Here is an 18,368-nt window from a genome sequence, read left to right on the forward strand (position 1 = left end):
TCTGTAAGCTACTGAGTGTAAACAAGTCCGTACTGATGTGGTCTGATGGGCATCTTAAAAATTAAGAGGTTTCGTCTCACGGGAAAGCCCTTCTGTACTTTGACGTACGTAAGCAAGGAACGTAAGGAAGGAAACGTAAGCAAGAGAGCAAACTTTTGCCTGCTGTAGACAACTGCACAGCTCTCTTCTGTTTTAGATGCTCCAAGTAAGCTGTGCGCTGGAGCCTCCTTAATAGGAGGAGGGGCTCCTGGGGGCTGCTGTCAATCTCTTTAAGCCTTTCCTTTCAAGCTTTGAATGTGAGCTGCCCACTAGCCCCCCTTCCACCCTCCCCCTTTCTCCAGCAGATCGTAAAGAAAGAGGGGAGGGGGGAGTTTCAACAACAGCTCGGTCCAATCACAAGTCGCAAAGCAGGGAAAAGGGGCCGAGCAAAGGGAGAAAAAAGTGGAGAAAAGAAGAAAGAGCGAGCCAGCCCGAGAGCTCAAGCTGAGGGGGATGTGTAAAAGGAGAAGAAGCGTTGCTAATGTTTTTTGTTTGTTTGCTTTTCCATGCATGCATAATGAGGCCTGATCAGAGCACGCTGCTGCTGCTTGGAGGGCACTTTTGTATTTAAAGCCTCGCGAAAGAAAACAGCTCCCCAGAAGGATCCGCAGAGAGAACCGCTTGCAGGGCTTATCGGCAAGAGACGCTGCATCGCGGGAAACGGAAAGGAAGCTGCCCGAGCCCGCTGCCTTTTTCTCATGCTGCCTTCTGCTTGCCAAAGAGGGACGGAGGCTCGCGGCGCGCAATCGGAGCCCAGCCGGGGCTGCGGCTGGCGAAGGAGAGGCTCCTACCACGATTTGGCATGTGCAGCAATGCTGCCCGCCGAGCGCTGAAAGCGAAGAAAGAAGATCGGCATGAGAAGGAGCAAAGCTGCAGCAGCTCCACGAGCTCAGCAGGGAGCCCGTCGCTCCCCAGCCCCAGGCTTCACTGACCGTCTCACGGCCTCCCCAGCCCGGGTGTAGGGGCGGAGGCTATTGAGCCGCAGGAAGAAAACGCCACCGCTTTCTTGCTGAGGCAGACTCCCAGGCCGAGAAGGCGCCGCGCGGATGGATTGATGAGGGGGACCCTCATGCACACACTTGGCAGGACTTTGGTCAACTTTCCCACCAGCAGCTGCTGCACCGCTTCCATCATCATCATCATCATCACCGCCGCCGCCTCCTCGTTCGCCTCCCACCCCCGATTGCCCCGCAGCCGCCCGCGATGGTGGCAGCCTGGCGTGGAGGAGGAGGACGGGGCCGGCGGATCGCGCTGCTCCCGGTGCCGGGTGCCTTGGTGCTGAGGTGGCTGCTGTTGCTGCTTCTGAGCACCGCTTCCCTGCCGCCACTGGCGCAAGGCCGGCGCCTGATCTGCTGGCAGGCGATGCTGCAATGCCAGGAGGAGCCTGACTGCGGCTACGCTTACAACCAGTACACCGAGGCGTGCGCGCCGGTGTTCATGTCCGTGGGGGATGGCTCTGCCGCCGCAGCCGCGGCGTCCTCCTCCAATCGGCGGCGGTGCCCCAGCCACTGCATCTCGGCGCTCATCCAGCTCAACCACACCAGGCGGGGCCCAGCGCTGGAGGACTGCGATTGCGACCAGGATGAGAACTGCCGGGCCACCAAGCGCGCCATCGAGCCGTGCTTGCCTCGGACCAGTGGCAGTGGCGGCGGCTCAGGGGGAGGAGGCGGGGCTGGCGGCGCCGGCGGCGGCGGAGTGATCGGCTGCACGGAGGCGCGGCGGCGCTGCGACTGGGACAGCCGGTGCAGCGTGGCGCTGAACCGCTACATGACCTACTGCGGGAAACTCTTCAACGGGATGCGCTGCACCGAGGAGTGCCGCGCCGTCATCGAGGACATGCTGGCTGTGCCCAAGGCGCTGCTCCTCAACGACTGCGTGTGCGACGGGGTCGAGCGCCCCATCTGCGAGTCGGTCAAAGAGAACATGGCCCGCCTCTGCTTCGGAGCCGACGCCGGCGTCAACGGCGCGGGCAGCAGCGGCGCCTCGGACGGCGCCCTCGACGACTACTATGAGGAGGACTACGAAGACGAGCCCGGCCGAGGGGGCGAGCTCGACGAGGTTGCGGCTGTGGCCGGCATTGAACCCGACCCAAACAGCGGATACCAGCTCCGCGCTGCTCCTTGGCTTTCCCTCTCGGCCTCCTCCATTTTGCTGTTGCTGCTGCTCTCGTAGCCGTTCCCCCCCAGTCGGTCTTAAGGGGCGCTCGTGGAGTGGTTAGGCTTGGGTGGAGGGAGGGAGCCACATGGCCCTGGCGGCGTAGAAAGGGGTTTGCCGTAGTTCAGGGGCTCCGGAAAGGAGACCCTCGCACAGACAGGCGGCCCTTGCTGGTGCTGGACAAGTCAAGGGATTTCTCTCTCCCCCCCCCTCCCCCTGTATGTAACATAATGAAATGCACCTCTTTTCCTCTCCCCCACCCCGCCACTGTACCTTATTTTAAAGCAGTTGTGCCTTACTCCAGGATGGATCTGCCGCTTCCATAGAGCAAACAGTCCAATATGCCTTCTCATTGGATTGGGCTACCTTAGTTTTCCCATTGGACACCCCCTGCATTGCCTGACTACTTAAGTGCAAGTTTGTTACGCATATCCGTGCCATGGATCCTGACTGGCTAATTTCTTTGTCTTTCCTACCTTCTGTATAATTCTTTATCTCCCTTCACAATATCTGGGCATCTCCCCCCCCCCCGCCACACACACACTTTCAAAATGATATTTGAAAGGAATGGTATTCTACTGGACTGCTTTTTATTTTTATTTTAAAATAGATTAGCCACTCTCCTAAATTACAGTCCTATACTGTGGAATTTGTTAATGGGCACTTCATTTCCATACACATTTACTTGGAAATAAGTCCCATAGGTGTCCAAATAAGTGTGCTTAGGAACGAAGCCTTTGGGTTGCTTCATCCATGACATTTTTTCTATGATACAGTTGGAAGACCCTGCATATTCTTAACATGTGTAAAGATCATGCCATGTTTTGCTCTGTGTACATGTATGCACTTGCATTGCCAGTTGCTGTTTTCCAATACATGCACATGCAGTAAAGTGTTCCTGTGTGATATTGAGCATGGGTTTTAGCCTATGCTTGCACACACTGGTGTAGGGAAAATGGGTGTGAGAGCAGCCCTCAGTATGCACTATGCAATTTGTTGCCCCTTGTTAGCAGCAAGTGAGTTTAAAAGGTTGGCAAAGCTACTGTAGTTTTATTGCCACACTGCCAAACCAACTTACAAACAGTAAATGTGTTAATGGTGGTTAGTTTTTCCAAGCTGTTGACATGAAGGTAAGAAAGAGTTGGGCTTCTCTAGAGTGCCTCCCAAAACTATTGCCTTGCTTGTTCGAACTAGTCAACAACTGGAAATTGACTCTCCCCCCACCTATCCCCATGTCAACATTCATAGCATTCCTAATGATGCCTGAAAGAGGATTCATTTTTGCTTCCTTTTAACTAATTAACTAACTGTGTGGGGTGGTGGTAGAAGAGGCTTGAGTATTACAACACCTTTTCTTAGAGTTGCTTCAAACACTAAGTAAGAACTTAAGCATGAAGACTGCATGTAGGTTGTCACATCTGATGATTGTGTGTGCTTCTGTTTTAGCACATATGCTAGGAAGCCACAGTTGGTCCTGGCTTCCCAGCATGAATACAAACAGAGAGATAGATGTATGTATGAGCATGACTTCTGATGAACTACCCACAACAGTTTTCCATGCTTTTTCTTGCAAGGATGCTATTTTCTGTTATGTTTTAATCAGCTCTTGCAAAACTCCTAAACACAAAACAAAAGCTCACCAGGGAATACTTTTTCCATCTTAACCTAGGGGGGAAATGCTGTTCTGTTGGCTGTATTGAATAATGCATCCTTAGTCTTAAAAGAGCTCTGCACTGCCATCTTCAAAAGACACTTTTAAAACTCAAAAACTTGTATGTAAAAATACCCTGAAAAGTTATATTGCCTCTAATCCTATCAGGGGGCTAACCTCTGGTAAACCTTATATAAAATGTATTTAAAACTGGGATTTGTTACCAGTCGCTCTCAGTTGTATATAGAATTTTATAAATTGTATACTTTGGGAATAATTTATTTTTAAAGAAATTAAAGATTTAAATGCACCCAATCGCAAGATAAATACATCTCCTATTCTTTTGTTGCGAAGGTACAGATCTCATTTGGTATGAAAAGGGATACAAGCAACAGTAATTCCCATGGAAAAAAAATGCTAGATCAAATGTACACTGTATTTTATAGATTTGAAGTTAACTTCCTTATTGTTTTGAGAGACTTTATGAACTTTGTAGAATTGTATAAATACCTCTCTGAACTGCCTTAAACATTGTATTTTTATAGAATGTGTGAAAAGGTCTTAAGTTTTAAGTATCTATTGCTTGTGTATTTTTATGTGTAAATTAGTAAAGAGAGATTTTTAAAGAATGTATATGGGTGACATTTTCTGGAGATTACAGTACTCTTAAGAGAGCTCTAGAAGTGGAAGAAATAAGAGCAAAGTGGAATACAGATACAAGTAGTTGTGTTTGGCTGCATTCTTCAAAATCTTTAGTCTAAAGTAACCCCATGGAATTTGGTGGGGCCATTTGAATGTGAGCAACTGGTGGATTTACCAACCATGGTTTCTTAAATAGCTGTTGGTAGTAGCTGGCTGCTCACCTTACATTAATGAATAATTACCCTGAAGAAATAAATTCAGTTTTGAAAACAATCCCATTCAGTGAAAGTGGTAGGTTTTTAGACTTAAACTATGTTGGCATGGCAACATGGCAGCGTTGAAGCTGGGAAGGACTATTCCAAGTGTCTTTTCCAACATGCCTTTCCCCCCCTTTCCCAGTTATGTTTTGTCTTTCAAAAAAAAAATGATGCTAAGCCCTGGCATTCTTGAAGCAGTGAACTGCTGTTGTTAGTCCACAAGTATCATGCTTGTAGTGGTTGAATATTTCAGGAGGGCACATTCCATGGCCACTAAATTCATTTAGGGTATACTCGAGATGTTTACATTTGCTGAAGAATTAAGGAAACTTTGAAAACCAGCTCACCTTAACTTCCACACTGAAGAGGGCAGACACAAACAAGGTTGGGTGATCAACAATGACAAGCCCTTGTCTGATATTGGCCTTAGCAGTTGTTTTGCAGCCTGCTGAAGGCTGGTTTTCTGCCAGAGCTACTGATCTACACTCAAACGCCCTTAGATAAATAATTACGCTCTTAAGCTGTCTCGAGTGCTGATACACTTGACCTTGTAAATAGAAATGTTTGCAGTAGGAATAAACTCCGGCATTTGAAAATCTTTTAAACATTAACACAAAAGAGAGCTCAGTCCTCTGGGGGATTGAGTTTGAACTGTGCCAAGCTAGGCACTTGCTAAAAAAAAGTTTATTTATCTTGTATCCATGCTGTTTATTTAAAACTTTTCTTTTACAACGCTGTGATTGGAAGGCAAGTCAGAAGATTAAAAGCCACAACAAATAAACCTTGACTGGGGAGGGGGAAGATCAGGAAGGATTGTCATGTTTTCTTAGTTAACTTTTTTTTTAGAGAGATTGAGAGAGAAGGTAAATCCAGACCTGCCTGTTTAGAGGCAATTGCAATTGTAAATGTACCCTTCTAGGATCTGTTCTTTTCACTGCATGCATCATTTCCACTATTTTCTTTAGAACACTTGTTTACTTAAGTTTTTCCATCTCTTCACCAAAGCTTAAATGGATAGGGGTTTTTTGTTTTTTAAAAAGACACCCCAAGGTGGATGTGATCTCCAACAAGTTTGTAAATGTGAGGCTGTGATCTAAATTTGTTTCTAAAGTTATCTGAATGGCTGAGTAAACCTATTGTTAAAACAAAGCTAAAATCATTGTTGCTTTAGGAAGAGAACAAAAAGGAGTTGGAAAAGACTAGTAAAAGGAATTAGCTGAGTTTGCAGTCTGTTAAGGGTGACCTTGAATATTTTTCCTCCCATTTGTAGGATTTGGTGAAATATATTTAAACATTTTTCAACCTCTTGTGTTTGAGACAATGCCTACCCATCCCTGACAAGAAAGGAATAATTTTGGCCCATTCCTGAACCATGTTTTTTCTTCAGAAAGGAGTAGATACATTGGCACTAGGAAAGGACTGATAATTAACTGCAACAATAAACTCAAGACTATTTGAGAAGCTCTTGTCAAAAGCAGGTCCCTGGAATAAATTGATACTGAGCCTGGGTGGGGGAAGGGAGAGACATGATGCTTTCTTGCTATGTGGCCTTCCTGTAATATTTTTTGATGGATTATTTCAATATTTAAGATTTGTCTTTCTTTCTCAGCTGCATCTGTGGACAACTTTCTAATAAAAATTAGTTAAGGCTAGTGAGTAACTCAATAAAATTTCTAGAGGGGGATCAGCAATGAAATTATGTGTCTCGTGTAAGGTTTTGACAGACATTGACATCTGTCACAACGTACATTTCCTTGTTAGTTATTCTAAAACATTAAAAAGTGGAAACCTTTTAACCAACTTGTAAGCATAACTGAAGAATTGTGATTTTCTCAATTTTGAAGTAGTCCACCTCAAAGAGGAGACCCTCACATGCTTCTCTAGCTTATGTAAGATGACACATTTGTTTTCCTTTCTCACAATCCTTCCAGTTTCCACTGTTGACTTTGCAGGACCTCTCCTGTTCGTTCCACTCAACCACAGCTCTGTCAGTACTCGGCACTGCAGGTGAAGCTTGCCAAGGCCATGGTGGGCTTCATAATGAAGAACACTTGATATACAAATATAGCCCTGACTTCCTTGATGTTTACAAGAGTTTTGAAATATTTACAAGCCTTGGCCCACCCCTGACGGGAGAGAAAATCTCTCTCTCTCTCAGTCCCCCCTCCCCAGTTTCATGTAAAATAATCCACTCCGTCCCCCTTGTGCCCCTTTTCTTCCCAGTTACCAGGTTTGAATTCTCGGTGACAGTTTATTTGTCTTTGGAGGCATTTCAGTGACAAATGTTTAAGGGAGTGTGGGACAATGGTGGAGAACAAGAAGGCAGTTCATTGAACTGACAGTGACCATACAGTAAATAGAGGGAGATTCAAGCTTCACTGATCACCCAAGAGCACTGCAAGGCTTTTGTACACAATCACAATAGATATAACATAAGGTCTCTGTTTATTTTTAACAATATATACCAGTGTACATAGGCAGACATACATCACCTGAAAAGTAACAACACCAAAATCAAATGCTACACTTCAAAAAGGTAAAATCACCAAGTTTCTCTTTTGTCTCACAATGAGGCTTTTTTGCTTACAAAATCACACACAATCTGGCAGAAGAAATGTTTATATTTCAAAATAGATCTGTATGAACAGGAGAATTGCCACATATAAGTAATTACAAAAAAACCACACAAAAAATTTGAAGTTTCCAACTATGCCTATTTCATTCATGATCTCTAACCACTGCATCCTACAAGAAATTTTGACTGCCCTATTCTTCATGACCCTTGTACATATAATAATCTCACAACAATAACCTCACACTTACTAGTTGTTCATGCAAACACAAACTATTATATTCATGCCTGGAGTGCCTGCTTCAGCTGGAAAGATCCATGGAAAGATCAGTGGTTATATTCTCATGAATGTTTGTGTCACTGGTTTATACATACAACTACCACTACAAGTGCTCCTAACATTACAGTGAGCTCCAGCAATGGTAGTTCTGTATTTCATAAGATTTAATTATGTCTTAATGATCCAACATTACTACAGAGCAAACCAGGAGAAGAAAAGTGTGGGCGGTTCTGGGAACTTAACTATTTCCATCCTTCTAGATCAATATAGTTGGACAGAGCTTTTAGCATACTGCCATACATGACAGCATGTGGGATAGCCACAACATTTCAGTATGCACTGCCTCCAAACCAGGATAGAGGATCAGGTAAATCTGGAGGAGGTCAGCCTCAATGGATCTGTGTATAAATGCTACAGAAATGAAGTAGTTAACATGGAGGTTAACAGAGGAGAAGGAGGAGTGTGAATGCAGGCGTACTGTATTTTATGTGAGGTATTGGCTCTGGTAGACAGTTGAAAAGCCTCACACTGACTGTCTGAATGACACAAGTAATGCACTATTAGCAGAAATACTTTCTAAGGCATCCATTTAATCAATTTCTCAAATAATGGAATGATCTACTAGAAAATAGTGGACTGTATGCACTATATTTTGGCACAAAGATGGTCATTCTCCCACTAGTAACCAGGGACTCTAAATAAATGATTTCAACAATGTTTTATTAAAGAAGGACAAGAGCCCTCGAGCTGCATTAATCGGGGAGAAGTCGAGTGGCACTTTTGTCATGGAAATGTTAAGCACATAATAGTTCAGGCAAACAATGTGGAGCCACTTCATTCTTTCAGCCATGCTGACACCTCTTAAAGAGGAACTGCAGGGAAGGATGTGGGAAAGATTTGGTTTCGGGGGAGCTTGTTTCAGCTAAGATTGTGGAGTTTTACCTCCAAACTCCTTCACAACAGAGTGTAACTGAGGGGCATGAAAAACCAAGCAGGAGCAGAGGTGGATTCAGTTCATGCTGGTGGAAGGGATACTTTGGGACCTTAGGTTTTATTAAAGTCCTTTCTTTGACTGAAACTATTATGAGTCAAAGGCTTGTTGATCTATAGAACCAATAGTAGCAATCATATTCTGATATGAGTGACTGGAGGTTTACGAAAAGTCAGTTATATGTTTGTCCCACAAGGCTACATACAGATAGGCATAAATGCTCAGGCGGCCAAGCAAACATTTAAAGAATGAGAGATAATGGAGAGCTTGTTGCATAAACTATAAGGTGTTGTGGTCTTGGATTAAATTATATGGCAACTGTGATATCCTTGAAGAAAGGGTAATACGGTATATCTTTAAAATATAGGGATATTTTAATACAGTGGTCCCTCTACTTACGAAATTAATCCGTTCCAAATGCACATTTGTAAGTCGAAAAATTTGTAAGTCGAAAAGCGGTTTCCCATAGGAATGCATTGGGAACGGATTAATGCGTTCCGGAGCCTAGAAAAAAGACCCAGACCCCCAGTAAGGCTTGCAAACTGCACAGGAACATTTCTTTTCAAGAATAAACAGGCAGTAAACAGGCAGGCAAGTCAAGGAAACCGCATGTAAAATTCGTAAGTCGAGGAAACCCCATCTAAAAATTTGTAAGTCGAGGAAACCCCATCTAAAAATTTGTAAGTCGAAAAAACCGCATCTAAAACCGGATCTAAAACTGCCGTTTGTAACTCGAAAAATACTTATGTCGAGTAGTTTGTAAGTCGAGGGACCACCGTACATCCATAGTGGATATGCGATGCAAATTTTGTGCAATCAGTCATATTCATTGTATTTGTATTCAAGGGTGCTGTTGCACAAGTGCAAAAATTGTACAGAGTTGCACGATAATGAGTCCATTATATAATATCCTCACTGTCACACAACTCTGTGCAATTTATGTGCTTGCGCAACTGCACAAACATTACATTATGCCATGTATGATGTTGCACCGTATGTCAGCCAATAAGATTTTGTTCTTATTCCTGATGAAGCTAAGATACTAAATTGTGACAGTAAAAACACAAGAAATGAGCATATTTGTGGTGAAAGCCTGCGTAAATGGGAGTCAAAGAAAATGTGAGCAAATGTACTTTGGATAAGATTTGTGAGGGGGCATTTCTTTTGGAAGCACGTGTGGTGGGATTACTGTAGGGAAGGCAAGAGATGATCACAGTATGAATAAATCAGTTGTGATGGAAGAGGTGTGTTTTATATCATTAATTAGAAGGCATCACTAAAACGGTGCTATCAGTGGTAGCAGGAGAGAGAAAAATGGAAGAGAGAAGTTGCTTGAAAACTATACACTAACACCGGAAAAACCACAAGTATAGATGTGAGATCAGCATTAAATGGTGATGTAGGGACTGTAAAGTGTAAGGGACACATTACAGACACTCTAATTCTGTCTTTGCTCCGGTTCAGGAAGAAGAGGAGGAGGAGAGGAGGAGGTGGTGATTTCAGGAGTACCTCAGGTTACAGAACCATCCTCAGTTATCCCTTCAAGTCTAGGTAAACATAGTATAGTAATCCCAAAGGAAGTTTGGCTTTGTGGACAACATAAGCTTAGTTCAGATAGTCAGTGTTTTCAAGTGAAGATTAAGATTTGAAGCTGCCTTTCACTGAGGCAGAGCATTGATCCATCTAAGTCAGCATTGTCTACATGACTGGAAGCAAATCCCCAGGGTTTCAGTCAGGGGTCTTTCCCAGACCTACCTGGGCTTGCCAGTGACTGAATCTAAGACCTAGTACTGAATGCAAATCATGTGCTCTACCACTGAGCTACAGCCCCTCCCCAGTGACCACTTGTGGGAGAGCATAGGACTGCCAGTAGTTCAACAAACTCTCATGGCAATGCCGGTTATATGCTGTGTTATATGCTGTGGCTGCTGTGAATGTGAAAATTGGGTGGTTGCATATGGAGGTCTTATGCAGCTATGGCCTGAGACATTGTGGGGCCTGAAGTGCCAAATTTTGCCTTGCCCATGCCTCTGGTGGGGGACATCCTCCTTTCAAAACCAACCCCTGTAAATTGTGAAAGTGGCAAAGACGCAGGGAAGAGGGAAGGTTGCCAGCAGCCTCCTCTCCTCCCCTTGTGTTTCTTGCAAGCTTTGCAAGGAGTGTGAGAAGATCTCCTTGCCAAGTTTGCAAGGGGCAGATTGATTCCGAAGAACTGCTCTGATGGCAGTGGCAGGGGGCATCTTGCTAGCCAGCTGGCGCCCCAATAATCTACTACCTTAGGTTCACCTCACCTCACCTTATGAAAGGACCACCCTTGGTCTTATAGGAAGTGCTAGTTCATACAGTTGGCATCTCCACTTGAGCCCTGTGTAACTAATACCTTTAGTTATTAAGCACAGTCATGCTATCCAAGACTGTGGGGTGATTAAGCCTGGACACCCAAGGCTTTTGTTATAGGCCCAGCAAGACTTATGAAAGAGATGTTTAGAAGAGAAGAGGTATCACACAGAGGTGCTACTGCTCTCAGAGACTGTGTGTGTGTGTGTGTGTGAAGCAGTGAAAGCAAATGTTTGAACCCCAATTGGCTCAATTTTGCATTGGACTCAGCTGTTATGACCAACATCAAAGCACAGGAAAATAGCTTGTTTCCCTATAGCAGGAAAAATAACTTTTTTCAAGCTCAAATCTGGAATTTAGACTCCTCATTAACATTACCAGAGTACAGCAGGGCTGAATGCCCCTTCCCAAGAGCCCCCAAGGGATGTGCACAAAACTGGAAAGGCCATTTCAGCTTGTATCTGAACTAGATTCAAACTGGCCCAGTTTGGTTCCATGCACACTCGAAACAGACCCAATTCAAATTTGAACTGATTCGATAAGGATTCCCTTTTACCAATAAAGGGCAAGTGGGGGAAGGGGGACTTCCAAAAAGTAAAGTGGGCGGGAGGGGAGTGAAAAGGTACCTTAGAAGTGCCACCAGTGGTGGCAGCAGTGGTGAGGTGGTGGGGGAGCAGAGGCTGCTCCCCCCACCCCTGCTGGCCTCCCTTGAAGTAGCCCAGGCTGGTTCAGGCCTAGTTTGGGCCCAGTTTGGGCCTCTACGCAAGCATGGAGGTCACTAAAATAGCCTCCACGCATGCACAGAGGCCCAAACCAGGCCCGAACTGGCCTGGGATACTCACAGGGAGGCCTGTGGGGGTGGGGGGAACTTCCCCCCTTGCGGCCACTGCAGCTGTCACTGGCATCACTTCTAAGGTTCCTTTTTACTCCCCTCTCACCCGCTCTAATTTTACAGAAGTCCCCCAGCTGCTCCCTTTACTGATTAAGGGGAATCTTTGATGGATTCCCCTTTACCAGTAGAGTTCAGAGACGGCTTGGTTCACACCAGGCCCATGTGGGTTCAACCCGAACCCTTTGAGCCGAGCCAGCTGGCTCAAGCTGAGCCAGATCACACACCCCTACCCCTAAGCTTCCCACTGTCTGTTTCTCTTCACTTACCTTAAGATTACAATGGCAACAACACTTGTCCTTGGTGCTTGAATGAAACTGCATCATTCCAGGTGCCAGGGATCCTGGAAAATGTAGTTTTCCATTGAGATGTCAGTCCCCTGGAAACTACATGTCCCAGGATTCCTTGTGCTTGGAACACTCCTAAAGATCCTCATAGTGTCCCAGTCACAAGGACCCTTGGGACATAGATAATTAGATATGTCTAATTAAACAGGCATGCTGGAAAACTTCATTTCCACACACCCAAATCTATTTCTCCATGTCAACTTCATCAGGAGAAGGCAGATCCTCCCTGAATGCCTGCCTGGAGGTGGTAATGGGCTGGATGAGGGATAACAAACTGAGACTGAATCCAGACAAGACAGAAGTACTTGTTGTGCAAGGTCGTTACTCGGGAAACGATATTGATCTGCCTGTTCTAGATGGGGTCACACTTCCTCAGAAGGAACAGGTACGCAGTTTGGGAGTGCTTCTGACTCACGCCTCTCCCTGTTTTTTCAGGTTGAGGCAGTGGCCAGAAGTGCTTTTTATCAGCTTCAGTTGATACGCCAGCTGTGTCCATTTCTTGAGATTCATGACCTCAGAACAGTAGTACATTTGCTGGTAACCTCCAGACTTGATTATTGCAATGCACTCTATGTGGGGCTGTCTTTGTACCTAGTCCAGAAACTACAATTAGTACAGAACGCGGCAGCCAGGTTGGTCTCCAGATCATCTCAAAGAGACCATATTACTCCTATATTGCAGGAGTTATACTGGCTGCCAATAGGTTTCCAGGCAAAATACAAAGTGCTGGTTATAACCTATAAAGCCCTAAACAGCTTAGGCCCATGGTATTTAAGAGATTGTCGTCTTCTGCACGATCCCCATCGTCCACTGCATTCGTTAGGGGAGGCCCGTCTGTGGCTACCTTCAAGTCGTTTGGTGGCCACTCAGGGACCGGCCTTCTCAGAATGCGCTTCCCACTGACATAAGACTCTCCCCATCTCTAGTGGTTTTTAAAAGATCTTTGAAGACTCATCTTTTTAACCAAGCCTTTTAGCTTTTGTAATTTTATTGTAAATCTTTCATTTTAAGCAGCTTTTTTTGAGTTTTAATTGATTTTAATGTTTTATTTATTTGTATTGTTGTTTTATGATTGTGAACCTCCCCGAGACTTTGGTTTGGGGCAGGATATAAGTGTGTGTGTGTGTGTGTGTGTGTGTGTGTGTGTGTGTGTGTGTGTATGAGCTATAATAGAAGTTCATGGAAAATGTCAACCACATTTCACATGTAAGGAAATAATTTCATGTTTTGGTGGGGAAAGGCAGAAGAGATTGTAGTTATGATGATGAGATTCACAGCAAGATTCAAAGGAGTGCTCTTAAATTCAGGATTAAACAGCAAAACATATATTTTAATAGCATTGGTTATGGGTGCTGTTTTTTTATATATGGTTTTGATATATTCTAATAACTAGAAATAAGAGTAAAGGTAAAGTGAAGTGTGCCATCCAGTCACTGTTGACTCCTGGCGACCACAGAGCCCTGTGATTGTCTTTGGTAGAATACAGGAGGGGTTTACCATTGCCATCTCCTGCGCAGTATGAGATTATGCTTTTCAGCATCTTCTTATATCACTGCTGCCTGATATAGGTGTTTCCCATAGTCTGGGAAACATAGCAGCGGGGATTCGAAACGGCTACCTCTGGCTTGCTAGTCAAGTCATTTCCCCGCTGTATCATTAAGTGGTACTTCAGTGAAACTATCATGTGTGCTTTGTGAATACAAGTGGTACCAGCGACAAGTGAGGTGATTACCTAGGTGAAACTGCTAGTGGCCACTGTGTAGTGACTGATGTAAGATGGGGTTTCCTGCACTTACTTTTAAGAGCCAAGAGGTGGCAAGAGAGGCAGAGATGCCACAAACAGTGTGATCAAAGTGCACTATTTCTGACAGGACAGGGCTGATGTCCGTAGCCTGCACCCAGAGTAACTACGCACTTGTATCGTAGAGACTGTGGTGCCCCCTGCCTCCACCACCACTTCCCCATGGCTAAAAGTAAGCATGGGAATTCCCTTCCTGCTATAAGGAACCACTAGCGGCTCCATCTCCTGAATCACCTCACTGACGACCACCACTTTTGGTGCTGTGCCAGTGAAAGAGGAAGTTCAATGTTAGAACTTATTAGGAAAGAGGGAAAAGTAAAACGTCAGTTCTCATGGTGCTTTGGGACATCTTTGGGACAGGGACATTTAGAATCCTGTGTACAGTGCAGATTGCCCCATCTCAAAAAAGAAACCTAAAGAGTAGGAGGTATAGGAAATGGCCACAAAAAGCAAAAGGGTTGGGGGCTTTTTTAGATTAGATGAAAAGGATTAAGGGAGAACACAGTAGAGGTTTATAATGTGAGAAGGGAAAGAGGGATATATATTTTCTCTCATAAGGTTGGTTAGAATAATACTTTTCCAGCCCACATGACTGAAAAGGGATGTGCTGACAATGTGCTTATTCTGTCAGCTTTCATGGACATGCTGACATCATCTTGGCATGTTCCTTTATTGTGTGAGGATGCTGGTTCAGCTGAACTGCCATTCTACATACAACCCAAATACCAGCTTAAATTAGTATTTGGGTCATGTGTAGAGCAGCAATTTAGAAAAACCATCCCCGCCCACAATAAAAGAATGTGCCAGAAAGCCATCAGGATGTCCTTGGAAGATAAAAGGATGAGTATGCTTTCAGTGAACCCCATTTGAATCACATGGGCCAGAGAAGTTTTGTCTGAACTTGTCCATACCAAATATTAGGCTCTTTTCAATGAAATTAATTGGAACTAGGTTCAGGACAACAGAGGCATAACTAGGGAAAATAGCACCTAGGGCAAGCACTGAAATTGCGCCCCTGTCCAAACAGGAATGATGGGACTTGCAGTCAACAATATCTGGAAATCTCTGTTAAAAGGAACACTGTACCATCTAGACATGGTTGTTGATCCAAACCTGAAAACATGAGCCATCTCTGTAAAAGACTAGTCAGGAGTTATGCGAGGATTCCAAGTGTCATTTTCTCTGTCTCATCTCATGCTTTTTAAAAAACATGACTTTGTCCAGAGGATCACCTGCCCAAATAGCCACTAGCAAAATAGGGGAAGAAGAAGGTGGTGGTGGTGGTGGGGTGTCTATAAACCAGTGAATGATTCTTGCCAGCCTTTGTCTTATGATGACTGTTGGCTCATGATGGGGTATATGTGCATTCAACACACTAGTGCCTACTTTGACACCAAGAGGGAGGAGGATACATTAGTTTGCCACACTAGACAGAGGCATTTGCAACAGGAGCAGACAGCCAAGTTCTGCCAGGCCCAAAACCAGCCCCTGCCAGACTAAGAAATCATTGTAATTTGCCCCTTCCTGTCACAAGCAGTGTGCTTTTCTTTTATTATTGACTCTAACTCTCAGATATCCCAGTCATGGATGGAAAATTCAGGGTCAGTTTACAAGAGACACATTTTCTACATGGAAGTTTCTTCTATGCAGGTGTTGTGCAGAAACCCATGTGTAGTGACCGCCAGGGGCATAGCAAGGTTGGAATGGGCCAAGATGAGATTTTAAAATGGGCCTCCAGCCCCTCAAAGTCCAGGGCCTCCACACACCCCAGGTCCCCAAGGATTTAAGTCTGATATTTCAAAATAAGTATGCTGCCTGGAAATACATTTCACTGAATACACACACACACACACACACACACACACACACACACTTCACAATGTATAGTGATATACATTGAGTACTATATATTTGTGCTACTTTTAATGCCTAGAACACAGTGTAGCAACGCTAATTATTAAAATGGTCCCCTCGCTGCAGATTAGCAAAGGAGACTTTCAACCATGCAGGGTGAGCCTATGTTTGTTTTCTCAGAATTCTGAACAAATTCAGTAAAGTTTGATTCCAGGAGGTTTTTCACACAAGGCTTTTAAAGTCCTTTAACACACATCTCCTCTGGAATGGAGGTGCTGCATTCACATGTTGGCCAGATGCACCCTGAAGTCCCTGCAAGTTATTGGAGAGCAGTTCACACACAAGAAAAATAAAATAAAATAAAATAAAATAAAATAAAATAAAATAAAATAAAAGCACAACACATGCTTCACAGTTCTCACTCAGACCTTCTGGGTTGCAAAACAACTTGAACATAAGTGCATTTATGAATGAATGAATGAAAATAAATAAATAAATAAATAAAATATACTTGTTCCAGAAGTTTTTGTAATTTTCTGCCACGAAACAAGCCACTTATAGGCCTTTTTAGATAGTTTTTGTTTTTAAAGCCAGCAAATTTTTCAGTCTGTTTTAAATTAAATATTCAGAGACTTCTCAGTCTCCCCCCCCATATCAAAGCCCTATGGCAAGCAGTTCCCTATATATGGTGGTGGGGGGGGGTGCAACCACAAAAAGGAATTCACAGCCTACCTGGCAAAAGCTGTGCTGGCTGGTCTGGGCGGAGGGTCTGCTGCAGAACTCTGCTTGCCTCCTCCTTCCTGGCTTGCTTGGCCTGCCGAGTTCAGGCTTCAAGGAGGCCTACTCCTAGACCGGAGCTGGAGGCAAGTGGCTGAGGGGCCCTGGGGCTGGGCAGGTGGGCAGTGGGGTGGGGGTGGCAGGAACTTGCATGGCACCCCTCCTCAGTGGCGCCTAGGGCACGTGCCCTACTTGCCCCCCCAGTTCCGCCTATGCAGGACAAACAAAAGGAAGTTACTTCACATAATTGATGGCAATCAATGCCATATGGTGCTGGCCAGTGGCTCAGGTTACTTTTTTTAAAAGATGAGACAAATGCATAGATGATAGACTTCTCAGCAGCAATGAGCCATGACAATAAAAGGAATCACCACATTCAAAGGCAGAATACCAAAGACTGGTGAAAAGACTGAGGACAGCCATCTTGTTCTGGCTGGTAAGAGCTGGAAACAGAATGTTGAACTGGGAAGAACTATTTGTCTTGCCTGTCATTAATCTGAATGTTAAAATTAAGGGCAATGCTACACTGTATTATTCTTGCAAGAAACATCAGTTATCCTGGTGTTTTTCACAGCAACTCTGTAGTGTGGAATTAAAATATGCATGTATGCACACATCCGTGTGTGGATATCTAGGAATCCATGAAAGGCCCAAGTTTCCCAGTCACATGCAGATGGGTGTTTAAAGATACATGTACATTCATATTTTACTGTCACAGTTTGTGCATTTGCTGTGGAAAATACCAGTATAACATTGATGTTTTCTGTAACAATCGTAATGTGTAATTGGAGTTGTATGGTATTGTATTGGTGGCAGAGACCCTCTATTTCTTATGAGCCTTAGAACAAATTGAGTGCCTCAATCCTAGTCACATTGTACTTTAAAGTAGGTTCAGTTCATTTTCAGTGCGGCATATTTCCAAAGAAGGTGCTTAAGACAGGTGTAAGTCTGTTAGTGAAGCTACTGATACTCATATGATTAAAGTTGCCAGAATCATTCTTATATCTTAAATAAGATATGATATCATGTGGCTTTTCCTTTCAAATTGTTGCACTAATGAGATAATCATGCTTTCTGTACTACCCTTAAAGGTTTAGGAACCTTTTTGGTCCGGACTTTGCAACCCTGTATACAATAAGAAGAACAATTACTGTGATCTGCTTATATTTTGAAATTCCGATCCATTTCTATGTCTGTATCTCAGTTTCCTGTGTTTCCACTTGAAAATGGACTAGAAAGGAGCAGAACATCCAGCATGTGGAAACAATTATCACCTATTTGTTATGTTTGGAGGTTCTTAAATTATGATGAAAACAAAGGCAAGTAAGTCATGTTTATTTCCTCAATGTTTAGCATTGTGGTGCACAACATGGTTGATTCTTCCCATTTGAAATGGCAAGATAACATAAAAAGAAGAGTGAAAGTGTCAAGGCTCAGGGCCGGAGGAGAAAGAAATGAAATTGAGAAGGGATGCTGGTAAATTAAAACATCCACCCTTTGCCTTGGAAGATAAGATATAGCTAGTAATGCAGGCAACAAGACAATCATCTTTATGGAGTGGGGGGAAATACTATTTCAAGCTTCATTTAAAAAAAAAACACCTAACAACATAAATTCTGATCAGTTCAGGTTTCAAAAGTCATTTCAAGTTTCAGACACTAGCAGTGATTTCTGTAGACTGTATTAATAACAGTAATAATTTTGCATCACGGTACTGCTCTCCGGGCCTTTCCTTTTGTCTCTAATGCAAAAAATTTTTCTCATACAGTTGAAGAGA

General features: G+C 44.0%; 1 protein-coding gene across 1 annotated transcript; it reads left to right on the forward strand.

Annotated features, from left to right (window-relative positions):
* Positions 1 to 355: 355 nt before the first annotated feature.
* GAS1 (growth arrest specific 1) lies at positions 356 to 6,395 on the forward strand. The gene has a single exon (XM_053299923.1). The coding sequence runs from the start codon at positions 1,243 to 1,245 to the stop codon at positions 2,209 to 2,211; it is 969 nt and encodes a 322-aa protein (XP_053155898.1). The 5' UTR covers positions 356 to 1,242; the 3' UTR covers positions 2,212 to 6,395.
* Positions 6,396 to 18,368: the final 11,973 nt, after the last annotated feature.

Source organism: Hemicordylus capensis, chromosome 2, assembly GCF_027244095.1.
Source record: "Hemicordylus capensis ecotype Gifberg chromosome 2, rHemCap1.1.pri, whole genome shotgun sequence".
Lineage (NCBI taxonomy): Eukaryota > Metazoa > Chordata > Lepidosauria > Squamata > Cordylidae > Hemicordylus > Hemicordylus capensis.

What these genes read in the sequence shown, in the direction of transcription:
- GAS1 (XM_053299923.1), top strand. Translation starts at nt 1,243, where the DNA reads ATGGTGGCAGCCTGGCGTGGAGGAGGAGGACGGGGCCGGCGGATCGCG.